Source organism: Mesoplodon mirus, assembly GCF_964341445.2.
Source record: "Mesoplodon mirus genome assembly, chromosome: 11".
In the NCBI taxonomy this organism is placed as follows: domain Eukaryota; kingdom Metazoa; phylum Chordata; class Mammalia; order Artiodactyla; family Ziphiidae; genus Mesoplodon; species Mesoplodon mirus.
This window is the reverse complement of record NC_138987.1, coordinates 38,025,746-38,053,610: the sequence shown is the minus strand read 5'-3', so window position 1 is coordinate 38,053,610 and position 27,865 is coordinate 38,025,746. Positions and strand designations below refer to the sequence as shown.

The window sequence follows — 27,865 nt, the reverse complement described above, 5'->3', positions numbered from 1 at the left end:
TTTTATTTTATTATATATATATATATATATATATATATATATATTTATTTATTTCACCACAATAAAAACAAAGTATTGCAAGAAATTTCAGGTCAGTACAGTTTGTATCAGCCTGTCAGTATTGATAACAGTGAGATTAAAGGTTTATACTTGGTCTCTGTGAGAGCTCTGTTACCTAGCAGGAATATGCCAATGAGACCAAAACGCAAAAATCCCTAGCTGAGATTCTATCTGGGGCTCCCTGGTTCCCAGGTGTTCTATACATGCATCTGTGGTTCCTGAGCCACAGAGAAAATGCACCTTGCCTGGTCCTTACTGAGGGAGGACAATAGGAGTGTGCACCCAGCTTCTCTGGACCTAGCTGTGAGACAGCCATTGGGTGTGACAGGTATTCTTACATTAATGATGTTGCTATACTGTACCCTTCTCCTGTAATAAACTGCAGATTTGTAAGCACTGTCATTTTAGGTCATACGAATCTTCTTTAACAAACTCTAACTGCTGCTATTATTGTAGATATGGTAAGGAAAGGAAATAAAATGAATTAATTTACGTTGTTGCAAGGAGAAACAACTAAGATCATGGGTAAAAGATACAAGAGGGATATTTGATATGCCTTGCAAGGTACTGAGCAAGTCTCTAGACACATTCAGTAAACATCAAAGCAGAAGCTAAATGTCCATGTGCCATGAGATTACTACATTGGGTACACAACCTCAAGGTGCCCACTGAACCCTAAGAGCTGAGATTTTTTAACTTGGAAAGAACTTTTTCAGTAGGAGCCATACCTGTGATGTCAGCTTCCCAGCAATCTGCATTCGTTCAATTTCTGCAGGAGATTTGATCAGCCTGAGATGCTGTACCAGCTGCTGCACAGCCCGAACCTTGTTCTTGCTCCTGGCTTTGACCTCTGCCAGCTGCTGCATGTAGTCACAGTGGAGCTGAATGTGAGGGGGCCTCATCCAGTCATACCACAGTGTATGTGTCTCAGCTTAAAACAGATTTAAAATAAAACAGCAACAAGAAATACCACCTGTCATAATGACTTGAACAAGAGTCAAAACTATAAAATATGTAGTACAGAACTCTAAAGGGTTGAACACAAACTCTCAGGACCGAAGTAATTGAAGGATTGGATCGTAAATCATTGGAAAGGCCATTCCCTGAAAATAGCAAGATATTCTGAGACTGAACACACAGCTTTTTCTGCCCTCAAACTTCAGTGCTTTTAATGAAGATGACAGATGAGACTAAAGCTTTACGCAAGCTTTTATTTTATTATTTATTAACTGTTAAAGAACAATTACGACAATTGTTCTCCACACAACTGAGCTAGAGGCATCATTAAATAACTAAACACAAAAGGACAGAAAAAAGTACTCAGCTCGTGACCTTATGGTTAAAAGTGTTCCATCCCTTACAAACAATCTCAGTATTGGTGAAAGGAGCTCTCATAGTTGATAATACATGCTAATCCACACTTACCCAGGAAATCCTTCCTTTTCCATCTGCCATGTATTCTCATTACAGACAACCACAGTTCACCATTTCACTATAGAGATCCAAGGAAATGGTCAATTTTTGCCTGAGATATAAGATGAGGCTCATTATGAAAATTTTTTCCACTTACATCAGGTCTCTATTTGTTCCTTTCTTTTTTTTTCTGACAGAAACCTATGAGTAGGGGCTTCCCTGGTGGTGCAGTGGTTAAGAATCCACCTGCCAATGCAGGGGACACAGGTTTGAGCCCTGGTCCGGGAAGATCTCACATGCCACGAAGCAACTAAGCCCGTGCGCCACAACTACTGAGCCTGCGCTCTAGAGCCCGTTGAGCCACAACTACTGAGCCCACGTGCCACAACTACTGGAGCCCACGTACCTACAGCCCGTGCTCCACAACAAGAGAAGCCACCAAAATGAGAAGCCCACGCACCGCAACGAAGAGTAGCCTCCACTTGACGCAACTAAAGAAAGCCCGTGCGCAGCAACAAAGACCCAACACAGTCAAAAATAAATAAATAAATAAATAATAGTAATAATAAAAAAGAAACCTGTGAGTAGTAGTCACGACAATCTAAGTCTGAAGGTTTGTTTGTATGTTTCATACAATGGGCTTTGGGACCGAAGAGGGAAAAAATCCTAAAAATTTTGATCGGATATGTATTAGTGGTACAATCTCCAAAATATTTTCACTTTAAAATAAAAGTGATTTTAAATGTAGATTACATGTAAAACTCTAATTTTATTTTCAATAGAAATTTAATTGTTGTAATTTTTAAAAAGTAAAACAACCATGACCACCTGCTGTCAGCTTATAAAATCACAGACCAACCTTTTTAGGTTTTTAAACTTTCAATCTATGATCACTGGAAACAATTTTGAAATTCTCTTTTAGAGACTGACTTCAGAAATGTTTATAAACCTTACAAGAATATCAGACTAAAATTTTACGATCATACATTATTTTGTCTAAAATCAAGTATTTTCCAACTTGATCATCTATCTTATTTATCAAATTCGGCTCTAAGTAACTTTTGGACACTTCAAAAAATAAAATGCTTACTAGAGCTGTAGATTTGTAAGAATCACTAAGGATAGTTTATAATGCAGTGTACATTCTGAAAAGTTCCAGAAAAGGAATCCCAAAACATTCTGAGTGATCATAATTTCACTAGAATAAGAGTAGAGAAAGTGACTATTTCAAGGGGCATGAATTCAACCGTGTACACGAACCGCCTGAGAATCTTGTTAAAATGCAGATACTGATTTAGTAGGTATGGAGTGGGGGCTGCAGATTTTACATTTCCAGTATCTATTATGCATTTGTAATTTTATAATGCATCACCAGGTGATTCTGATGCTGGTGATGAATGAATCATTCTTTGAGAATACTGCCCTTTTTTGGAAAAATTGGCAAAAGCAGTAAGATAAGTAGTAATCAAAGGTCAATAGACTGGTCAGTAATCTTGAAAAGCAGCCCATGCTCATCCTCCACTTTAAAATCCTCTGTCTGGGATTTTAAACTAGAACAGTTAAAAGTCTCTGTGAATGAATAATCCAATGAAGATTTAGCAAATGAAATCTTTAAAGTCTTGTGGAAAAGATTTATATTCTTTTTTTTTTTTTTTTTTTTTTTTGCGGTACGTGGGCCTCTCACTGTTGTGGCCTCTCCCGTTGTGGAGCACAGGCTCTGGACGCGCAGGCTCAGCGGCCAAGGCTCACGGGCCCAGCCGCTCCGTGGCATGTGGGATCTTCCCGGACCAGGGCACGAACCTGTGTCCCCTGCATCGGCAGGTGGACTCTCAACCACTATGCCACCAGGGAAGCCCAAGATTCATATTCTTTTCATGTTGCCCAGGGCAATGCTGCTATGATAATTATTTTAGGAAATGAAGAACTTTGTCTAAACAGGCAAGGAAGGTCTTAGTCCCAATCTGGCCTGTGATTTGACTTCTGCTCCCATTTGTTACCTTTCAGTTTTGGTACAAGATGTTGAAATTCTTCCAGCGTATAGGCTTCATCCACTCCAGTTAGAGCTATTGCTCCATCAGTACCAGATCGGGGGCCATCCCAAAGTTCTCGACTGGGATCTCTCTGAGGCACAAAAAGTATGGCCTTGTGTGCTGGTAACTGCTTGCCGGGGAGGCTCTGAAGGACCAGAATGCTATCAGGCTCTTGGAATCCACACAGGTACAGGAAATTGTTGTCTTGGTGGAAAGTATAGGGGATATCATTGCTCATATAGTATGTAGGGTTGGACAGCAGTACCACTGTGTGGTCTGTACCACTCTGCCCTTGTGCTTCCTTGTGGATCAGAGATAACAGTTTGTGTCTGCGAAGTGCATATTCCACCTGGGATAGTCCTGGCGTCACCTCCCCTAGAAATGACAAATAACAGTGATGCTTTGCATTTCTATAGTGCCAAAGTACTTAAGATAGTTCAATATTAGATGGAGACACCCAAGTTCATTTCTTCAATTTATGCCCAATCTCCTCATAGCACATGGCAAATTAAGGAGATAACCCAGGTTTCAAATTTCTATTCCATTGCAAAAATTTGGAAGAAATGATAATTGCATGTGGTCCTGCCTGAAAACTGGGATCATGACACCTTAAGATCTTTTCCAGCTCTTTGGTTCATTCTTTTACTCATTCAATCAAATATTTACTAAACATTATTATATGGAAGGCATTGTTAGGCAAATAATCCAAGTTGCTGTGAAGTTTCAATATACAAGGTGAGAAGGACCACATTTTCTGTGTAACACTTCCCCCAAAAAATGTAAGCTCCTCGAAGACATAGATTTTTTGTTTGTTCAACGTTATAGTCCCAGGGCCTAGAATAACAACTGGAATATAGTAGGCATTTGATAATTGTCAAATGAGCTATAGTATTTTTAGAGTTTAAGGCCAAAAAGCTTTCCCCAATTTCAAGAGCTAGAATAAATTTCTCCTTCTGAATTTCCAAGGCATAATAATATCTTTCTAACAGGGCTTTTCACTGTCTACCTTGTATTAACAGTGAGCTGGGTATACATAACCTCTTTGATGGTCAGAACCATCTTCGTATCCTTCAGAACTCTAGTAATATTATCCACGTCTTGGGGCTGTCATGAGAATCAAATTTGATAAAGCATGTGGTTCTTAAGGATTTGAAGACATCCTAGAAAATCTTTTGAAAGCTATGGATGTATTCTGTTTACTAAACGGCATGTAGGCACATACAAACATTTTTTTTAATTTATTTAATTTATTTTATTTTTGGCTGCGTTGGGTCTTCGTTGCTGCACGTGGGCTTTTCTCTAGTTGTGGTGAGCAGCAGGGCAACTCTTCGTTGCGGTGCACGGGCTTCTCATTGTGGTGGCTTCTCTTGTTGAGGAGCATGGGCTCCAGGCACGCGGGTCTCAGTAGTTGCGATACGCGGGCTTAGTTGCTCCACAGCAAGTAGGATCTTCCCGGACCAGGGCTTGAACCAGTGGCCCCTGCATTGGCAGGTGGATTCTTAACCACTCCGCCACCAGGGAAGCCCAAATACAAACTTTTGACATACAATTTCAAGAGTCTCAGATTCCTGTAAGCGCACGCAAAAAACCCATATTAAGAACCCCTGTGGGACCTCCCTGGTGGTCCAGTGGTTAAGAATCTGCCTTCCAATGCAGGGGATGTGGGTTCGATCCCTGGTTGGGGAACTAAGATCCCACATGCTGCGGGGCAACTAAGCCCACAAGCTGCAACTACTGAGTCCATGCACCACAACTACAGAGCCCATGTGCTCTGAAGCCCGCACGCCACACTAGAGAGAAGCCCTCGCACCACAACTAGAGAGAAGCCTGCATGCCGCAAAAAAGATCCTGTGTGCCACAACTAAGACCCGATGCAGCCAAAAATAAATAAATAAATAAACAAATATATATATATATATATATATATATATATATATATATATGAAGAAACTTTGTTATGAAGTGTTATGTGTTAGTTCTTTTTTTAGCTTTTTCTCCTTTTATTTTTTATTTATTTTTTAACATCTTTATTGGAGTATAATTGCTTTATAATGTTGTGTTAGTTGCTGCTGTGTAACAAAGTGAATCAGCTATATGTATACATATATCCCCATATCCCCTCCCTCTTGCATCTCCCTCCCACCCTCCCTATCCCACCCCTCTGGGGGACACAAAGCACCGAGCTGATCTCCCTGAGCTATGCAGCTGCTTCCCACTGGCTATCTATTTTATACTTGGTAGTGTATATATGTCAATGCTACTCTCTCACTTCGTCCCAGCATACCCTTCCCCCTCTCTGTGTCCTCAAGTCCATTCTCTACGTCTGTGTCTTTATTCCTGTCCTGCCCCTAGGTCCTTCAGAGCCTTTTTTTTTTTTAGATTCCATATATATGTGTTAGCATACGGTATTTGTTTTTCTCTTTCTGACTTACTTCACTCTGTATGACAGTCTCTAGGTCCATCCACCTCACTGCAAATAACTCAATTTCATTTCTTTTTATGGCTGAGTAATATTCCATTGTGTATATGTGCCACATCTTCTTTATCCATTCATCTATTAATGGACAACTAGGTTGCTTCCATGTTCTGGCTATTGTAATATGTGTTAGTTCTTTTTTTTTTAATTTACTTATTTATTTTTGGCTGCACTGGGTCTTCACTGCTGCGTGCAGGCCCTCTCTAGTTGCGGAGAGCGGAGGCCAATCTTCCCTGCGGTGCGTGGGCTTCTCATCACGGTGGCCTCTTCTGCTGCAGAGTACAGGCTCCAGGCGCGCAGGCTCAGCAGCCGTGGCATGGAGGCTCAGCAGCTGTGGCTCACAGGCTCCAGAGCACAGGCTCAGTAGTTGTGGCGCATGGGCTTGCTCCGCGGCATGTGGGATCCTCCCGGACCAGGGCTCGAACCCGTGTCCCCTGCCTTGGCAGGCAGACTCTCAACCACTGAGCCACCAGGGAAGTCCCTAGTTTTTAATACTAGTACCTAACAGACTGCCCGGCTGCTAGCCCAGTGATGACTGGGTGAACGCTTCACTTCTGAAATGGAAATTATGCCTGCTTTCACTTTAGGTTCCCAAACAAAAGAACTACTAAAACAATTATTCACAAAAGCTGTATCCCTAAGCCTACACTTAACAATAATAATAGTAAAACAACATCTAATGCTTACTGAACGCTTACTACGTGTCTGTACTATTCTAATTATTTACATGTATCAACTTATTTTATCTTTACAATGACTCTATGATGTGGGGAACTATTATTATTCCCTGTGGTAGCCAGTCTCCACATGCAAGTATGGGAAGATAGCCATGAAACACTGCTGTGTAAGAAAGTTAAATAAGAAGATGGACAATATGTTTTCATTATGTTTAAAAAAAACGGACAGAGAAAAAAGAATTTAGAAAAGAATCAGCATTTTTATAGTGGTAACCTATGGAGAGTGACAAACTGAAATTTTCTATTTAACATGATTTATTATATTATTTGAATTCTGTTTCAATGAGTATATACTCTTATAATTAAAGTCCCAAATAAAGAGAAAAAGAGGTTAAAAAAGGGAAACCATGGACAGTCCACTCCATACTCATAACCTACAATGGTTCTTTATCGTCTGTCAGATCAAATTCATACTCTTAAGCCACTTTAACGTTTAATTTAAATGTAACATTTTAATGTTCTCTACCAGGTGACTTCAACTTATCTGGCCAACTTTTTTTGGTAACAGCTTTACTGAGATATTTTCATACCATACAATTCGCCCACTTACAAGTGTACAATTCAATAATTTTTGGTATATTCACAGATTTGTGCAACCATTACCCTAAACAATTTTAGAATATTTCATCACTCCAAAAAGAAATCCCATGCCAATCAACAGTCACTCCCTGTTTCCTCCGAATCCAATCCAGCCCTTGACAACCACTCATCTATTTTCTGCCTCTCTGGGTTTGTCTATAGTACAGATTTCATATAAATGAAATCACACAAGATATGGTCTTTGGTGACTTGGCCAACTTTTTTCTTATCATTCCCCCAATTATTCTGAAGTTAATTCCTTCTATATCTTACATAAATCCAACCTGCTACCTTGCTTACAATGTGTCCCCTTTCTAAAATTTCTTCTCCCTTCAAAGCAATTCCACTCAAGACTTGGAGCTCAATATATGTTTGTTTTTAGACCCTTCTGATTCAAAAGGCTTTCTTGATTAGCCCAGATCATGTTGATTTGTTCCTTTGAATTACATTTTTTTTAAAGTCAACTATTTCATTTTCATATATACATCTTATAGTTGTGTATAAATGTAATCATACCATACTCTTTCAATAGTTAAACACTTTTCCCCCATTTCTTCATTGTTTGAGACCTCACTCCCCTTCCCTCCTTCTACCCACATTAGAACCACCCCCATATTTGTAATTTAGTATGTATCCTTTCCTATTTTTCTCAATACTCATATAATCACATACACATATACCTGCATTTAGGGTTTTTTGAGTCACTAGTGTTTTACAAAAATGGGATACCACACAGTCTTGTGTTTATGTTGCCTTTCTAACACAACAATACCTCATAGAAGCCCCTCCCACCAACTCATTTAGCATAGCTTCAACTCACTCTGCTTGATGTCTCCATATTATTTCTTGGGGGAATGTACCATAACTTCCTGATCCATTTCCATACTGGTGGGCATTCATATTATTTTCAGCTTTTTGCTGCAATAATGAACATCTTTGTACTTATATACATAGGGTACTTTTAAATGCCCTATGTACTGTTGCTTTTATTTCTGTGGGATAGTCCCAGGAGAGAAATTAGTGGATCAAAGTCCTTCGAGTTTTCTTAGTACTCATGTTCAGTACATGCAACTCAGCTGTTTATGATTACTTTGGAACTGTCTAGTTGTTTTACCTATGCATAGTTTATCTCTCCAGAAAATTCTGTAGTTGTATCCCATTAATAATTTTTTATTTAACTTTTATTTACCTACAATAGAAAAATTTACATTTTTATTAACGAAATTGGTAAGAAACAAAAGAGATAAATAAGAGAGGGCCTTATAGGCCAGGCAAAGCAACAGAGTTGGCCCTAGAAAACCTCACATCACATTTCTTTCTCTGAGGATTGAGTTGGCTAAGAGTCCCCTAGGGCTCTAGGGCAGAATATTGAACTTTGTACCAGAGCCCAAGAACAGCTTAACTATTTATCTCCCTGATAATTATGCATGTTAAGTCTGCCACTGTTACTCAATATTGGAAATTTCCTAATTTACCCAAGTAGCAAATACTCTTTTCTAAAAGCAGAGGCTGGTTATAACTGGTGGATTATCCAACTTTTCCTTTTTGTCATTTTACTTGGTCCCTATCCTGTGCTTTGCTTTTGGTCATTTCCCAGCTATGGTCCATGTAATAAAACTAAACTTAAAAAATCAATTCATTGTGTTTTTAAAAAAACTTTGGAAATAAGAAGAAAATTCACAATATTAATGATCTTAATTAATCAATGTGTTATCTCTCATTTTCATTAATAACAGAATATACATATATGTATATTAGGAAGTAACTTCTGAAAAAAAGATGAAATTATTTAAAAATCAAAGCAGGATTGCAAAACCATCTTTTTCGCCCTTCAAAGCATTCCTCGTTGCTGAATCTAATTTCATACAAATGACTATATGAGAAATATTTATTTAAAACACTGACTACATTTTCCCAAGCTTAGTAATTGTAAACACTACAGAGTGACCATTAACTATATGCTTCCAAACTTCTGAAATTTCAAAGAACTCTTTGTCACAACAGAAAAATTATCAAAGGAAGAACACACCTTATCAACTGAAGGAGAGAAAAAAAATGTGATAAAGTAATGAACTTCAACCCTAGAGGTAAACCTGGCAGTTGTTATGGCCTTTGATCATAGAACTAACCATTATAGTCAATCTAGCCTGACTTTCTTCAGATAAAACTGTATCTGAATAGACATTCTGGTAACTTTGTCAAATTGTAAAGTATTGAGAAGCAAAGTCAGTATTTTATCATGTGGAGTCAATTAAGGATAGAAGGGCTACTCTAACAAGTTATTTAATCAATCAAATGCCTAGATGTCACAATCTGGACTCTGTAAATAGCAAAGTCTCACAATCAATCCTGAGACTGTGCAGCCAAGAAGAAAAGCTCTTCCAGGACATCTAGGATTGGGCCTCTCAAGAGAATAAGAAAAATGTGCTTCATATTTTATCAGCCAGGCAGAAAACCCAGAAAGGAAAAGTTTTATGAAGACTGAAAATGGATGGAAAGATGCAAGTCTTTGCTACAATCTAGGTATGTATTTTAATTATTTCCTGAAACTAACTAGGTTAGGATTTTAATGTGGCCTGAAGCAGTGTCCTTGAATTCTGTTTAATATTAGGTAGTTTTTATTGTATATAAGGAAGTAGTGCATAAAATGATCTATTACTATGTAGTTGGAAAATGGGGGTAAAGAAAAAGCTGATAAACATTTCCTTTATAAAGTAAAACACAGACCTCTCTGAAAAAAATGAAATGATCAAATAAGTAATTTAAAAATACTCTCAATGGATTTTATTTGCATATACTGAGCAAAACAAGCCAGCCAGAAAGGGTTCATACTGTATGATTCCACTTACATGAAACTCAAGAACAGGCAAAACAATCATGTTGATAGAAACTAGAGCAGTGGTTAAGGATGGAGGTGGGGACTGACTAGAAGGGTATGAGGGGACTTTCTGGGGTGATGGAAATGCTCTATATCTTGAATGGGGTATGGGTTACATTGGTGTACCTTTGTCAAAACTCACTGAATTGCATATTTAAGATCTGTGCAATTCACCTAATGTAAATTTTACCACATTAAAAAAAAAAAAGTACAGCTGGCCCTCCATATCCATAGGTTCTGCATCTGGGGATTCAACCAACCACAGATCAAAAATATTTGGAAAAAAAATTCCAGAAAGTCGCAAAAAGCAAAACTTCAATTTGCTGTGCATGAGCAACTATTTACATAGCATTTACATTGTATTAGGTATTATAAGTAATCTAGAGATGGTTTATAGTATATGGGAGGATGTGCATGGATTGCAGTCATATACTATGCCATTTTATGTAAGGGACTTAAGCATCCGCAGATTTTGGCATCTGAGAGGGTCCTGGAACCAATCCCCTAAGGATACCAAGGGATGACTATACCACTCTCTAAAGCTGAAATAACTTTTACACCTTCAAGACTTCTCTCACTTGAATTTCTTCTTACCAAAAATATTATACCAAAAAAAAGACTTAAAAAAAATTCCCATATAGTATTCTTTGGCATGGGTGTTATGTGCTGTTTTGTGGTTAAGTGTGGACTCAGAATTTTGTTGAGTTGGAATTCTGGCTTAACAACCTACTGAGTGACTTGGGGAGAGCTACCAAACTGTTCTGTGCCTGTGTCTTCATCTGTAAAGTGGAGATAATAATAGCACCCACTTCACAAAGTTGTCAGGAGGATTTAATAAGTTAATGAAATACTTAGAACAGTTAGCACTATATAAATATTAGTTATAATTATTACCACAATAAATAATTTACACTTGAAGAGGTTGTCATCCTGGTCATACAAAGACAGGTAGGATCTTGAAAGAGTAAAATGTATAGGGATGACCATTATCCCTATCAAAGTAATTATAAAGCCCTGAATTATCTGGTTTTCTCACACAATGACAAGAATGAGTTTCAAGTGATTCAGGAGCTTTTTATTATTCAGTTTTTTAGAAGATTCCTGATTCTTTCCTGGGGTAGATTCTTGCTAATCTTTACCTCAGAGAATTTCTTGATATGAATGAGAAATATGCACAAAGGTTAAAGTGAGAAACAGACAAGTCATATATTTTTAATGTGCCAGTATTTAAACCACATGAAAATTATTACATTTCAAAATTTTCTTTCTTCTCTCAGTAATAAAAAGAGAAATATTCTATAACTCTGCACTGGATGGCAATTTATGGCATTTCTATAAGCTAGTTATCAGTATAATGGTACCTTGAAATAAGTAGTCAACATGTATCATACATATGGGTTAAATATACATTTATTCACCTATAAACTTATATATGTAAAGACTCCAGTCTTTACTCTGCATTAAAATCTAATTCAGAAGATGAGAGGAAATTGTATAATCAATATGAATATATACTATTTTTTAAATTCCATAGGTACAAAGCAAGTGAGAAAAGAAAATACATTACTTCATAAAAACAGGTCGACTTCACAGTGAAATATCTATGGAAAAAGTAGGCCTAAATTTAAAAACTCTAGAATACAAAACTTTAGATTACTACTCTGCTTATCAGGTGAAATCTATAAAATGTGTTTTGAAATGGCCAGATAAATGTGAAGTCATCATTCAGTAAATGTTTGATGGTGGTGATTTAAGAACTTAGTGTTTGGGGATGAGAACACCAGAGAGGAATGGGGAGGGCACACTCTGCTTCAACACATGGTCTGTGGCTAAAGATCTAGCTTGCCTTCCTAAGTTGGTAGGCATCTCATGCACCCAAGCGGAGTGAGTGAGTACCCATTAGGCCAGCGGTGTGCATCAGAAACACCCAGGGACCTCTTCAAAGCTCACAGTCTAAGCCCTTCCCTTGACATTCTGATTCAGCAAGTCTATGGGATCCTGGCTTGTACGTATATTTTGAAAAAGCTCACCCAATGGTCTAGGCAGATTCAAACCACTTTCAATTTCTGTCATTTCTTGGACATATATTTTAATCTTTTAAATAGTATAAAAATCTCACCCCATCAAAATAAATCTTTATCTTTTAGATGTTATTAAAGTCAACCATATTTAACAAAACTTAAAACAAACCAAAAAAATACACCCCTTGCTTAAGGCAGAACTACAACTAAACTATCACTAAACTAAAGATGGATACCTAACTGATTTTGAAACTTTTAAGGGAAGAAGATTTGGGAATTATTATCTATAACCCACTCTAGAAACAATCTTTTCATCATTTTAAATATTATACTTGACAATAACTATACAGTCTCAGCCATTGTTTTGATGATAAGGGACAAAAAAGCATATGGTAAAAGCATTCCCTCAAATTGTGCCCCACACAATTTGATTATTTCCCAATGAATCTATTCACTGCTGTAGTTGAAAGAAAACCAAGAAGTGGTTCTGGATAGGTCAGACAAGTCATTTTGACAAGCCTAACTCTTTGCATAGCCCTTTCTTAAGCTCCAAACTATATCACATATTCCAAAATTAATTCTGCTTAGGAACATAAAAATGTTAGAAATATAGGTTTTTGGAAATAATGCTTTATTAGGCACTAATTCTTCCTATTCCCTGGAAGGGAGCTGTTTATGGAGCTGAACACCTTGCAATGTCAGGTGTCTTTCTTATACAGATACTATAAAAAGTAGATTCATGGTTCATAATAGTATATAGCTCAGAATGCCACCTGCCTTCCTATATAGAATCACTTTTCTTCCTGGGTGATAATAAGTGGAGGGCATATTAATGATCGAGGAGGATGAACTGACATTTTCTGTTTCTACAGACATGGTCCTTAACACAGAGATGGCAATGTCATAGAAAGAAGAAATAGTCTACAACGCTCAGATTTCTTTAAGCAAAGGATAAGTTTTAAAAATCACTAAGAGGACTTGGGGGAGTGAATCTGACTCTTTATATCCATCTAAAGCAGTAGTAAGCACAGCCAGCTTATTACTACACAGAACTCCTTTATCTCCCATGTCATTCTGCTGAATACCTTCCAAGTTACTGTTGCTTCAGAAAACTTGGGTAGGTATGGCCGAAAGAAATCCAGGGAAATTCAAAATTCAGAAGGTGTTGACCCAGTAATTTCACCTCTAAGAATTTTTTTTTTTTTGTCTGCGCCGCACCTTGCAGGATCTTAGTTCCTTGACCAGGGATTGAACCCAGGCCACCGCAGTGAAAGCACTGAGTCCTAACCACTGCACTGCCACGGAATTCCCACTAAGAATTTATTTTAAGGAAATAGTTGATCAGTATATAGAGTGTGCATACATGTACACACAATTCTGAATAAGAAATAAGTCTAGAAAGATACATATACTAAAATCTCAATAGTGGTTATCCCTGAATGGTGGGATTATGAGTAATTTTTCTTAAAAAAAATCATGCTTATCTGTAGTCTCTATTTTTTTTTTTTTTTTTTTTTTTTGCGGTACACGGGTCCCTCACTGTTGTGGCCTCTCCCGTTGCGGAGCACAGCCTCCGGACGCGCAGGCTCAGCGGCCATGGCTCACGGGCCCAGCCACTCTGCAGCATGTGGGATCTTCCCGGACCAGGGCACGAACCCACGTCCCCTGCATCGGCAGGTGGACTCTCAACCACTGCGCCACCAGGGAAGCCCTATCTGTATTCTCTAATTTGTCTATCATATATATGGAACTTTTATAATAATTAGGAAAGGGACTGAGATATTTTCCAAAAGTTTAAAGTACTGGCAAGTACCGGGGAAATATGCCAAACATGAAACCTTTTGGAGCAAACCACATAACAGAAACATACTTTTAAACCCCAAACTAACAAACTAACCTTGGCTTTGTAAAAGAGATTTTTAAAAAAGTATTAAATGCCTCTTAATTTTTCTTAATAATTGACTCTTCCTCCACCCCACAATTATTTTAACACTTCTGTAAGTTTTGCTTCTCTACGTGGAGAAAAATAAGTGATTAACACTTTGGATATTGTATATCTGGTGGTTTCTTTAACATTGATAATTCTCTTTTAAAATTCTATCTACTTCTATCCCTTCTCACTTACCCCGATCCCTATTGTACAGGAGAATAAAAATTATGATAGGTATTCCTTTTCCCCCATAGTTTATATGAACATATATGAACTTGTATGGGTGTATTTATTTACATTCATTTTTTACATAGTTAACATGCACGTAACACAAATAACAGTCTAGATACAGAGGCCATCATCTTGACAATATGATTACTAGTTTCAAGGCCTGGAAAATGCAGCTCACCATGTAAAAGTATCTCACCACGAGAAATCAATAATTTTCAAAGCTGGTAAAACTTAATATTAAATTGAAGCTACAGGTAGGTTGATTGGATAGAGAAATACTTAAATTAATACCAACTGTATTGCTATTAAGCTTACCTTACAGCTTTGAAAAACTCTGATTTCCTGTGTGTTTCAGTGGTGAGCTGCATTTCCTGAGTCTCAGCAGATTTCCCAGCAGGAATTCCAGTCTGATGAAGAATCAGCAAAAGGAAGCCCTCACTGAGAGACACACTGGTATCATTCACTGAGTGGAGACAGTGAAAGAGCAACATATTTCCAAAGGCAATTTAGATTATTAATATATATGCTTACACAGTAAATACAGATTTAACTTCGCATGGCAGAAGCAACAATTAATCTCCCTTGAAAACCTGACTGCTTTTTCTACAAAGCATTTGGTTTTACCCTGCCTACCTCTTTGGGATGATACTCATTCATCATAGTTCATCCCTTAACTGTCTTTAAAAAAACAAAACAAAGCAAAAAACCTTAGGTATGAATTTGAACAATAGCGATGACACATCTTCCAGCAGTAACACTGGAATCTTAAAGTAGAAAAAAAAATTAGTGAAGTAAACCTTTATCAACTTTTTGCATCACCTTTATCACTGTTATCACTTATCAAAGCTGTGACAATCACATCTGGAAATCTTGTGTAACCTATATAAAAATATTTTCTTAATATTGAAATGAGCATTTAATTCTTTCAAGAAAAATGTTTCCTAAAATGTCTTTAACACAGTAGTTCACAAGGCATCAATAGTTAGAACACAGTTCTAGACACAATGTTTTAGAAAGTAACAGAACTTTTCTTTAAAAACATCTTGAAAATACATACTTTTCACTGATACTTCTGAATTATAAGGCTAATCGTATTTATTGCTCTAGATGGTGTTGTCTATACAGTACTATTAGCCACATGTAGCTGTTTAAATTTAAATTAATTAAAATAAAATTTAAAAGAATTTAGTTCCTCAGTTGCACTAGCAACATCTTAAGTGTACAGCAGCCACTTGTGCATAGTGGCTACTGTATTGGACAGCACAGCTCTAGAACATTCCCACTGCTGTAAAAATTCTATTGGATAGCACAGTTCTAGACAAAGCCCCTAAAGAGAGAGACAGTCATTACAGTTAAAAGGCCTTACCTGATCTGAGGAGGTGTGGGTGTGTAAAGGGGCTGGGCTGGCCTAAGTATCGGTTTGGAATCCTCCTCTCTGGGATGGGCTGCAGGGAGTACCTTCGCTGTGAACATGACATGCATCCTGAAGGAGAGATAAAGAGGATGAAATGAAAAAAAAAAAAAAAAAAAGACATGAAATGGAACAGTGTACCTAGAAAGTCCCCACAGTATATACACATTTATCTACCTCCAGCAGTAGGATGCTTTAGAAAAATGCAAATTAGTATCTCCTTCAGTATTTATATGGCCCTTCCTCTGGGCCAGCCAGAGCCTGTGTTGGGCCTTAGGGATACAGAAATAAGATTATCTTTACCTTTAGTGACTTTAGTCTACCTGAATATAATAGAGGTATATATACATACAGTATGATTAACGTATGAATAGGAGCCATGGGAACAGAAGAAAGACAACAAACAAAAGCAGGGGAGGGGGTAGGAAGTATTTCATTGAGGTAGTGTTATGCTGTGTCCTAAAATTCAGAAAAAGAGAATTAACAGTTTTATTGAGAATATGTGAAGTTTGAGAAAATATGCACATCTTATCTCATTTAATCTTGGAATGTTAGAGCTAGTGAAATAATGTCTGAAAAATGCTTAATCATATTTAGCCCATAAGAAGTAATATTATTAGCATTCATTCAGCAAGATTTATTAAGTGTGTGATTGGCACATGCTGGGAAAGACACAAGAATAACACAAGACTATCTGTCCTGGTCTGCAAAGAACATACAGTCTAGTGGAGGTGAGACAGAGCAATACTACACGGTGAATGCAGTGGTGGATTCATACACAAGGTTTTTGAGAGCACAAAAACTAACACAACGCTGTGGGATGGGTACAATGACGATAGGACACAGTGATCTAGGGAACAGAGAAGCACACAACAGGCGCTTGTGTGGAACTGCAGAAGTAGGTGATGCCTACTCCGAGCGGGAATTAGTCAGTGAAAGTGACAAGGGGGGCTGAAGGTATCATGAATGAGATTATGAAAGGGAAAGCATAGAAAGCACCACATTCACATGTGCCCATGTGTGCATGTAAAGGGAAAAGGGATAGAAAGAGAATTTCAGGTCGGTGTTGCTGCTGGTGGGAGAGGAAAAGATCAGCAAGGTAAGGATCAGACCATTGAAGGCTTTGTACACCAAACTAAGGAATTAGATTTTTAACTGTTACGTGAGATAGGCATTATCATCGCCTTTTTTTTTTTTTTTTTACAAATAAGGAATCAGACTCAGAGAAGTAATTTGTGCAATGTTACACAGTTAGTACTAGGGAAGCTGGGATTCAAACTCAGTTTTATTTAACTTCAAAATCTTTGCTCTTATCCTTCCACTCTGCCACTCAGTAAGTCTTCTCTGCTAAATCACAACAATACAATTAGTACCATACAATCTCCCTGTGAACATACAATCACTACAACAGCAAAACGTGGTAAGTCTGGATCAAGTTAAAGGTTTTAGTAAGGACTATAAAGTATGAATGACAGTGTATATATTTGGAGAGTTAAGAAGTCTTAAACATTAACTTTGAATTAAATTCACAGAGGGTTATTGAGAAAAGTTATAGCTTCCTGAATGATTAAAAAGACAGAGAAAATGGTACAGGTTTCCAGGCAGTATGAAAATACAGTTAAGAATAGTGGAAAATGAGAAAAAGGACAAAATATTAAACAAGTATTTCCTGGAATCTGTCTTTAGAAAATGTACAGAATACATATTAGGAATATGCCCAGTCTACATAGGTTGAAAGCTTAACAAAGATGAGGCAAGCAATTTACAAAAATACAGAGAAACTTGCTAAGTGACACCACAGGGAAGCAATCAACAAAGTCCAGACTGTGAGAGATACTACCAGACAAACAACTCAGCTTTTTCCACATAAATTCCAAGGCAGGTAGGGGTGGTAAGATATGGAAGGGGGAATCTATAGATTAAGTAAGCCTTAAAAGACATTATCAACCAACTGTAATATGTGAACCTTAACTGGATCCCGATTCAAGCAACAAACTGTAAAACAAATACATTACATTTATGAGATCACTGGAAATTGGGACAGTGATTGCATATTTGATGGTATTACGGACGTAATATTTAACACGTGATAATGGTGTTGTGATTATGTTAAAAAGGAAGAAACTTATCCTTTAGAGATATAAATTGAAATATTTACAGATGAAGTGGTATGATCTCAGGTTTGTCTCAAAATAATATGGTGGTGGGGTGGATTGCAGAGAGGATGAATGGGGATTTGAATGAAACAAGACTGGCCATGAGTTGATAATTATTGAAGCTGGGTGATGCGTACATCAGAGTTCATTATACTACTCTACTTGTGTATATGTTTGAAATTTTCCATAATAAAAAAGTTGAAAAAAAAAGATGAAGCGACCATAGAGAAAAATGAAGGAAATAAGTATGCACTCCGGAAGGCAATCTAAGACAAAGAATTAAAGGCAGCATGGTATAGTAGAAAAAAGTGCTAGTTCTAGTTTAGTTCTATCTACGTGATCTTGGCACGTTACATAACTCCTCTGCACTTATTTCTTCACCTGTGAAATAAAGCCGTTATATTAGGTAGTGGCTTTCAAATTTTTAAAACCAAGACCCACAGTAAGAAATATATTTTACACAGTAACCTAGTATATACAGACATATATATGTATAATGTATATAGAAATTTCACTAAATACTATTCTTTCTGTGACTGTTATTTTTGCTGCCCTATTCCATTAAAAATAAGCTTGCCTCACTGCACTAAAATGATTTTATTACTTCAGTGTCTTGAATGGTGGCCCCCAGAAGATACGTCCACATCCTAATCTCCAGAACCTGTGACTGTTAATTGGAAAAAGGGTTTTTGCAGATGTAATTAAGGAACTTGAGATGAACAGATCATCCTGCATTACCTGGGTTGATCCTAAATCCAATGACATGTGTCTGTGTAAGAGAAATGCACAGGGAGAACTGAGACAGAAGAGGAGGAAGCAATGTAACCATGGAGGCAGAAACAGGAGAGATGTGGCCACAAGCCAAGGAATATGTATAGCCATCAGAAGCTGGAAGATGGGAAGAACGGATTCTCTCCTGGTGCCCCTGGAAGGAGTGTAGCCCTGCTGACACATAATCTCGGCTTCTGGCCTCCAGAACGGTGAGACAATACATTTCTGTTGTTTTAAGCAGACATGTTCATGGTAATTTGTTATGGTAGCCTCAGGACTAATACAATGACTTACTAAGGTTGAAATAAATATGTCAAGTGCTTGAATATTTTTTTCATAGTTCACAAAGTCTTCATTTTTTCAAACCAAAACATGGAACAACTGAGAAGTAAGTTATTAAAGCTCAGTAACCCAGAGGTCATATTATGCAAGGGGCATGCTGTGGCCATAAACAACAGCTCCCACTGGTTTATAAGGCGCTGTTTGAGGCTTCCAGGAAAATATAGGGGAAATAGTCCAGAGGGTTAAGGATGGTCTGGTATGACTCTGGACTAGCTCCGTTTGGAAGGTCTAGTCCCTACCCCAACCCCATAATGACACCATAATGCAGCCCTCCCTGAAATAAGCTTTGTAACTCTGCTTGCCATATAATCAGTATCCTAATGTGTCCTAGCAGTGGTCCATGGTAATAACATTGTCTTCAATGTAAAAATGTGCCTATCTGCAGTCACTGCCTCTACCACCATCACCAGCAGAGCCTAAGCTGAGAGGAAACCACGGTTCTCACTACCCTGAGCACCCCTTTCCAGCCATGTTACAACATGGTAGATTACTATGAAGTTCTAGAATTGCAGATATACTTCACCTAAGGACATTAAAAAGGCTTATTGAAAAGCGGCACTTAAATGGCACCCTGATAAAAATCCAGAAAATAAAGAAGCCGAGAGAAAATTCAAAGAAGTAGCTGAAGCATATGAGGTATTATCAAATGATGAAAAATGGGACATTTATGATAAATATGGCAAAGAAGGATTAAATGGTGGAGGCAGAAGTCATTTTGATGATTCTTCTGAGTATGGCTCCACATTCCATAAGCCAGATGATGTCTTTAAAGAAATTTTTCGTAAAAGGGACCCATTTTCATTTCATTTCTTTGAAGACTTGCTTGAAGACCTTTTAAATAATCTAAGAAGCTACTATGGAAGCAGAAACAGAAGTGAAAGATCCTTTTTCTCTACATCCAGTGAATATCCAGCTTTCGAGAGATTTTCTTCATATGATACAGGATATATACTATGTGGTTCACTGGGCCATGAGGGCCTTAATTCATTCTCTTCTCTGACATCTGATGACAGTGGGATGGGCAACTACATATCTGTTACAACTTCAGGTAAAATTGTTAATGGCAGAAATACCAATACAAAGAGATTTATTGAGAATGATCAAGAAAGAGACAAAGACTATGGTGAGTTGAAGTCCTTTCTTTTAAATGGTATGGCAGATGAAGAGAGCTTTGCTGAAGAATGCAGTTGGAGAAGACAGTCACTCAACAATTATTCACCAAAGTCCTGCAGCCCCAAGCATGTATCTCAATATACTTTTGCAACTGGAATCCCTCTATTTTCTCAGCAGGATTCAAAGAAGGTGGTAAGAGGAAAAAAAAGAAGCATAAAGAGGTACAGAAGAAGAAGTCAACTAAAAGGAATCATTAAATTGACTCTTCAGACACATTATGTTCATATAACATTTGAACACAACTCTTTATGTGTTTTTTAAATTTTATTTATATTTTTATACAGCAGGTTCTTATTAGTTATCCATTTTATACATATTGGTGTATATGTCAATCCAATTCATCACACCATCTTTGTGTGTTTCTGTTAGAGTTTTGCAGATAATATTTGTTTAATACCACACTAAGATTACGTTTTTAATGTATTTAGCAGGACTGTAAACATCTGATGAGTGGCTGTTTGGATTAGGTATGTTAGAAAAAGATAAATTTGTGGTAACAGTGATATTAAGAATTTAGAAAACAGCAAAGATTAACGAGTTCTGAAATTTTAGCTAAGGTAGCCAGGAAAAAGATCTAAATGAAATGAAGGAGTTAGCCATGTGGATATTTGGTCAAAGAAGATTCCAGGCAGCAGGACTAGCAAGTGAAATGTCCCTAAAGCAGACTGTGTAAGGTGTGTTTGAGGAACACGGAGATCAGTGTGGCCAGTTATGAGAGCAAGTAGATGAAGTAAGAAAGGTAACAGAAGACCAGATTATGCAGGGACTGCTAGATCACAGTATGAACTATGTTATAATTGTCAGACAGGAAGCCAATGGAGGCTTTGAGCAGAAGAGTGACATAATCTGACATACTTAAACAGGCCTACGCCGGTTGCCGTCATTAAAAACAGACTCTAAATAAGCAGAGGTAAAAGCAGGTGAATGCAGGCTACTGCCACAATCCAGGCCAGAGACTGCAGTAGCTTGGCCAGGGTGGTGGAGGTGGTGGTGGTAAAGAGAGATCAGACTCTGGATATATTCTAAATGTAGGGACAAATGGAATTTGCTGACAGACTGGATGTGGGGTATGACAGAAGTCAGGATTTTTGGCCTTAGCAACTGAAAGAAGAGAAGTGCCATTAGTCTGAGATAGGCCTGGAGGTGTTAAATTTTGGATGTGCTACATTCAAGGTACCCAAATTTATTAAGCAACAAAGAAAGAATTTCCTACATTGACTTGCATTCTGCATGTTCCCTGTCATTGAATTCTTCCCTTTTTTTTAACAAAAAGATCTTATTGATCATGTTAATCTTTTATCTTAGAAATATAACTACTATAAATTTTAATGTGACTAAAAGATGGGAGCAAATAATCTAGTAGCACTTAAAACCCAACCACCTTTCGAAAAACATAGTTCAGTGATATACAGCAATGCAACGAATTTGGAAACCAGAAAAAATTCTAGGATCAACTATTTTTAAATGACTGCTAGAATAAAGCGTGAGCTCTTGTTTTGTTTGATTTTTAGTTGGTAGGTGGGTGGGAAGGAAAGTTCATTTATTCTACAGGAGAGACTGGAGACAATTAGCATTTAATGCTTATTTGCAGAAAATAAAATCATAAAAGCTCAGAGTATTTTAAATGCCACTTATATAAAGTGTGACATTTAGTAGAATTTATTTATTGTTACACATGTGGGACTAATCAGACTTAGAAAAAAATGCAATTTTTCAACAAAAGGAAAAACCAGTGTCTCTGAAAATTTGAAAATGCAATAACATGCCCTCCGGCCCAGTTTTTATTTTATTCTTAACAGATAACTAAAAATTCAGATTTAATCTTATTCAATAGCTTAAAATTATTCATTTCCTACTGCCTAGAGGAAAAAGCTCAATGTTGCTTAACATAACATACAAGGCACTCCACGAGCCAGCCACTAGCTTTCTTCCCAATGTGACTTTCTATCATGTGTCTTCTTACACATCTCATGCTTGAGCCCAACTTTTCCCAAACTGTGTTCAAACCAGTTCAAGACTCACCAGAGAAAAAGGGCTCCATGGTCAAATACATTTTGCAAAATAATGCCAAAGACATTTCCCTCTTAGAGACATGGAAATAGTCTATTATGAGCACTATAAAATGCAGCATTCCCCATACTTATTTGACCACAGAACCCTTTTGGTGTAACAGCTATTAACATGCCCAGCAACATATTTCAAAAAAGCTCCAGGCTTATTAATGATGCAAAGCTTTGTACCAGTCATTCTGTTTCAGAGTTCTGGGCCTTGGCATTCATTCTCTCTGCCAGGATGGCTCCATCACTCTAGTTGGCTTGGTGAATTTAAGCCTTCTTTCAAGTCTCAACTCTCCTAACCTTTGAAGTCACGCTTTGTACCAGTCATTCTGTTTCAGAGTTCTGGGCCTTGGCATTCATTCCCTCTGCCAGGATGGCTCCATCACTCTAGTTGGCTTGGTGAATTTAAGCCTTCTTTCAAGTCTCAACTCTCCTAACCTTTGAAGTCACGCCCACGTTTCCTCTTTGCCCCTCTCTGCCCCCAGAAAATATCAACACTTTTTCCTTCTCCCCACAAGTATGTTACAATTACTTGCTTTTTTGTCTGTCTCACATGATGGCAGAAACTTTTTTTGTGTGCTTAGTTCTCCTATGTGGTGCTCAATTAATGTTAATAGAATTAACTGCAAACAGGCTTTTAAAAATTATTTTCTACTTATTCTTTAATATTTTCAATATTTCCCTTCCTCATCTCACACTTATATTTAAATGATCTAGTCTTTTAAAATATAAAACTTACTTATGCATCATTAATGCTTTATTTTGCTTTTTCTCAAATGACCAGAAAGTGTTAATAACTATATCACAACTAATGAAATCACACTCTTAATTAACCAAAGCATTTCCACTTTAGGAATGCATGACTTTCACAGAATAGGAAGTTACCTATGGTACTCAACACCCTGTTCCCAGAGCCTTCCTAAGGAAAAGCAACCAAGAGCACCACAGACATTCGAAGTTCTATTTATGAACATCTAAAGCCGGTGGAATTTTCAAATTCTAAAACTTTATAAAATCCCAGAATAACATACTTACAACCCATTATTGCCTTTCTTGAGCTCCCATGTCACTTGAGTCAAGACTCTATTACCAACCTTTGCTATATATATTCTCATTTATTTGTTGCTTCTCTATCATCTGACTAGACTGTAACTCCAGGGAAGTGGAGATTCACCCACAATGACTGCTAACTCAGAAGTTACTGAATGAAGATACATTCTTTCTGGCTCAATAAAAAGGTCCAAAAGGACTCTACTAAGCAGAGTAAGACCCAGCAGAGGTATAACAGAAAAAGGACTAGATGGCAGTCATACAACTAACATTCCTGACTTGCTACTTGTGATATTGTGTTAGTTTCAGTTCCCCATCAGTAAAATGATATTTGCTCTAACTTACTGGACTTGCGAAGATCCAAGGAGATCATTCATTCACTCAAAAAGCCTATATATGTATATTATGATGTTAACATGAGAGGTGGTTAAATTTACTTATTCCACTGAAGCAAAATGAAGCATAATGACTACATTTTTCCAGGACACTGGTGTGTATAATCCAGTACCTAGCCTTAAATTTTGATTAATCAGGTTTTACACAAAGCCTCAACAAATGGAAAAAAAGTTACAAGCAAAGAATGGTTCCAGCTCTAAATCATAAGTTATGGCCTCTGTGATCAAGACTGACTAACTGCATATCTATTCACCTACTCCCATGGAGAGGGACAGCTTTCTGGAGCTTAAGTGTTAGAAGCAAAGAGCAAGTTCTGTGCACTGAACAATGATTACTTTTTATTTTTACTTTTTAGAGTAAGGAGTAAGTCTTGATATAATTACCATTCCATTTTCAATAAATTCAGGTATACCAACATAAGAAACACATGTCAAGACATAACTTTGGTGTCAAATACCATATGCTCCGGCTCACACATTGCTCACCTATCGGACCCCCAAAACTAAAATATGATCCAATGGCAGATCTGCCTGAAAGACGATTCAGCTTTCACCAATCAAGCTTCATGTTCACTGCTCGCGACAGAATACACCCTGAAAAAATGCCCTGCCCCCCATTCCTGGACTACTCTATCTTAACTTTTCTTTTTTTTTAGTTTTTTTTGAATTTTATTTAATTTATATTTTTATACAGCAGGTTCTTATTAGTCATCCATTTTATACACATCAGTGTATACATGTCAATCCCAATCGCCCAATTCATCACACCACCATCCCCACCCCTCCGCGGCTTTCCCCCCTTGGTGTCCATACGTTTGTTCTCTACATCTTTGTCTCAACTTCTGCCCTGCAAACCGGTTCATCTGTACCATTTTTCTAGGCTCCACATATATGCGTTAATATACGGTATTTGTTTTTCTCTTCCTGACTTACTATCTTGCCTTTTCGAGCAAGGCTTTCAGACGTAAAAAGCCTCAGGAGTATTTCCAAACATTACCTCTTCTGAGAGGAACTACTCAAAGGGTGTGTAGTACTAAACATGTGTTTCCTGTACATTCTGCAGCCAGCTCTCACGTCTACTCTTTGAAAACACGAAAATCCGACTGTAGGTTAACCTAACAGAAACAAGAGCTACGTGATGTGAGACACTGTGTCACCTGGGCAAGTGTGGTAACTGACAACTTCCATGAGTCCGAGTTACTCTGAAGACAGCCCCTCTGGGAAGACAGCACACCCTTTTCTCTCTGCAGTCATTTCAACCTCTTAGAATACCTCAACTGCAGAGAGAACCCCGGGCCTACCCTTTTCCAGGGGCAGGGGGTAGAGAAGAAATCCAAGGAGCGCACAGAGGGTTTGGGAGTGGAGAGCCCAGCAGAAGAGTCCGCTGAAGCAGGGGTCACCTCAGACCAACCTGGACCCCTCTGGTGCGCCTCAGGCTTCTCAGAGCAAGCCCCGAAGGAGACATTGTGGGAGGTGAGTCTAACCTGAGAGGCTGCGGGCGCTTGCTACCGCGGGAACAAGCTTAGTTGCCGAGAGTAGCCAAGGCATAACCGCCACGCTTACGCTTCAGGAAGGAAACGCGGAAAACTGTCGAAGAAGTCGCCGCCGGCAGGGTTGAGTCGCCCGGAAACCAGGTCAGGCGTCCCTCCCCTTCCGGCTGGCGCTGCTCGCCGGGCTTTCCTCCCACAGAGGCGCAGAATGTTGACGTCACTCCCGGAGTTGTGACCGTCGCTCCGGCCGGAGGGCCACCTTGGCGTCATGACGTCATGTTCCATTTTACGGCCACAATCACAGAATATTCTATTCTAAACGACTCCCCGCAGGGGCTGACAGCTCCCGCCTCCTTGAAAGCACCGGATAGGAGGTTGATCCATCTAGAGCACTGTTCTGAGTGAAGATAAGAATCCGTGCATGGAGAGGCAGGCACCAGCACGAACAGCCACACTTCTAGAAGATTCTAGCCAGTGCGCAGCGCGGCGGTAGAGGAATAGGACTGAACAAGCGAAAGACCCGGGGTCACGAGACCGTTGGGTGGGCGGAGCCAGCGGCCGGGGAGGTTCTAGTCTGTTCTGCCTCTCAGCAGCCGCCCCCTTTACGCGGTCACGCTGAGCTAGCGCCCGGGCTTGGGATCGGGCCGCAGCTTCCGTCGTGCCCGCTGCCTCCCGCCGCCTCCCGCCGCCTCCGGACCATGGACCCCCGCAAAGTGAGCGAGCTTCGAGCCTTCGTGAAAATGTGCAAGCAGGACCCAGGCGTTCTGCACACCGAGGAAATGCGCTTCCTGAGGGAGTGGGTGGAGAGGTGAGACCCGGGCCTGAGGGCCGATGGGGGAGGGAACAGGGACGGCGGGAGGGGGAACTGGGCCCGAGCTGGCGCTGGGCGGAGGAACCTGGAGCTCGGCCGCGAGTCTCGCTCCCTGGCGGCGACCTCGAGGGGCTCGTGGAGGATCGGGAAGCTTAGATGGTTCAGAGGCAGGGAAGGAAAAGGCAGAGCTGGGTTCCCTCTACTCTGAGGTCGCCAGGGGTGTGTCTTCGGCGAAATACGGAGATGCAGATGGTTGCGGGCAGCAGGGCACTGTAGCCGTGAGGGGGAGGGGTGAAAGCGGCAAGACTTCGCTTTCGCATGGAGTTGTTTTTCTTGAAATCTCTGGTGTCCTGCTGAGGTCGCAGTGACACGAAGCAGCTCCTTTACGCACTGTGCCTTTAAAAAGTGGTGTGATAATGTGTAAGTCACAATAAAAGTGATTACTTTTACAATTACAGCGATTCTAAGTGCGTAGAATTATTTTGGGAATCGCTTATTGTACCTCCATAGTGGCAGTGCCATCACACCAAACACTTTTAAAAAACTGATTTTTCAAGGACCTACATGTTAACACGATCTATTCTTGTTATCTTTAACTCCAGAGTACGGCGCTACGAGCGTGGAATTAATTGGACAGGCATTGTGCCAGATGCTAGCTAGGAAACAGTATAAGTACAATCTATTTAGGGATACAGATGGATAAGTACAGAAATTCGTCTTGATATTTAGCATGTAATAGAGATTTGTATTCTTCGTATTGGAGGGGAACTTAAGGGAGAAAGGGAACTCTTCCCCGAGATGATTTTTTAGAGTCAGTACCCCTGGTGAGGAATTTAAAAGAGATGACATACAAATTGCATCTCACGGTGATAAATAGTGTAAAGCAATATGACTCCTAAAAGGTACTACCCTAAACGTTGATTTGTTTATTTTAGTAATATTTTTATAGGGGAAGATGAACCAACGATTAGCCAACATTTGAAAGAATATTTCTTCCAGTGAGCTTGTTCTAACGAAGAAACTTAAGTTCAAATCTATCAACGTTGTCTGTGGTGGGATAGTAATTTTTTTCCTCTAAGAAGTTTCTCAGTCCTTTTCTCCCCGCACCAGTTTTCTAGCTACTGTAAGATTTTTGCTCATGTTATTTATGTAAAATTCTGAGAACACTTACAATTAGTTACCGTAGTAGCTTAATAACAGTTGTTAACAGTTAATACCGTTTTGCCAATTGTGCTTTTTAACAGAAACATTTTTAGGACTAGGAATTGAGGTCTAGATTTTAGTCATTTTCTCTGTTGAGTAACTTGATCCAAAAATGTCACTTAAGATATTTGTATGCTTTTGTCCTCCTCTTATTTACTCATTGGAGAAAAGAGCCTACAATTAATAAGTTCTTAAAATTCCAGGTAAAGCGTACCTGTACTGCAGGAAGAAGTATCTGGCATCAAGAGTGAGCGTTATATTGAGTGGACACAATGTTACGTTCCACTCCTAGAGAGGTGGAGAGAGGACACTGTGAGGAAAGAGTTAACACGCATCCCAGAACAGCGTTGTAACTTGTGCTGGAGTGATTGTGGCTGTGGAGAGAATTCCGATTTACGGTCTGAAAATTCTGTCAAGTGTTGTAGTCTCTGAAGTGTATCAGTTCCTCTCTTTTCTGTCTTGTTATCAGTCTTCTTAAAGCAGTCCAAAGTTATAGGAGATACGGCTGAATCTGGAGACTTCTGCGTCCAGTAATATTCCTAAACCTAATCCTACTTTTAGGGTTCCTCAAGTAGAAACCATCTCAGGTTTTCCTTTACTGCATACTAAATTAGTCATGGATATCCAGGCTTAGACATTGAAGAACAGTCC

General features: G+C 38.8%; 3 protein-coding genes across 4 annotated transcripts in view; 2 read left to right on the top strand and 1 right to left on the bottom strand.

Annotated features, from left to right (window-relative positions):
- Positions 1 to 25,328, bottom strand: part of XPNPEP3 (X-prolyl aminopeptidase 3) — a 62,030-nt gene extending 36,702 nt beyond the window's left edge. For both annotated transcript variants that reach the window (XM_082636387.1, XM_082636388.1), the window contains exons 1-4: positions 25,195 to 25,328; positions 15,722 to 15,838; positions 3,471 to 3,878; positions 789 to 991 (exon numbers count right to left, since the gene is read on the bottom strand). In XM_082636387.1, coding sequence (XP_082492513.1) covers positions 789 to 991; positions 3,471 to 3,878; positions 15,722 to 15,838; positions 25,195 to 25,258 — 792 coding nt within the window. In that variant the 5' untranslated portion in view covers positions 25,259 to 25,328. The remainder of the gene's footprint in view (positions 1 to 788; positions 992 to 3,470; positions 3,879 to 15,721; positions 15,839 to 25,194) is intronic.
- DNAJB7 (DnaJ heat shock protein family (Hsp40) member B7) lies at positions 19,515 to 20,405 on the top strand (the record flags this gene model as incomplete). The annotated part of the gene is given in 4 exon segments (XM_082636297.1): positions 19,515 to 19,543; positions 19,545 to 19,581; positions 19,585 to 20,293; positions 20,296 to 20,405. Coding segments are annotated over 4 exon segments (885 nt in total).
- Positions 25,329 to 25,760: 432 nt separating the features above from the next.
- Positions 25,761 to 27,865, top strand: part of ST13 (ST13 Hsp70 interacting protein) — a 28,929-nt gene continuing 26,824 nt past the window's right edge. The window contains exon 1 of the mRNA XM_082636389.1: positions 25,761 to 26,008. Coding sequence (XP_082492515.1) covers positions 25,899 to 26,008 — 110 coding nt within the window. The 5' untranslated portion in view covers positions 25,761 to 25,898. The remainder of the gene's footprint in view (positions 26,009 to 27,865) is intronic.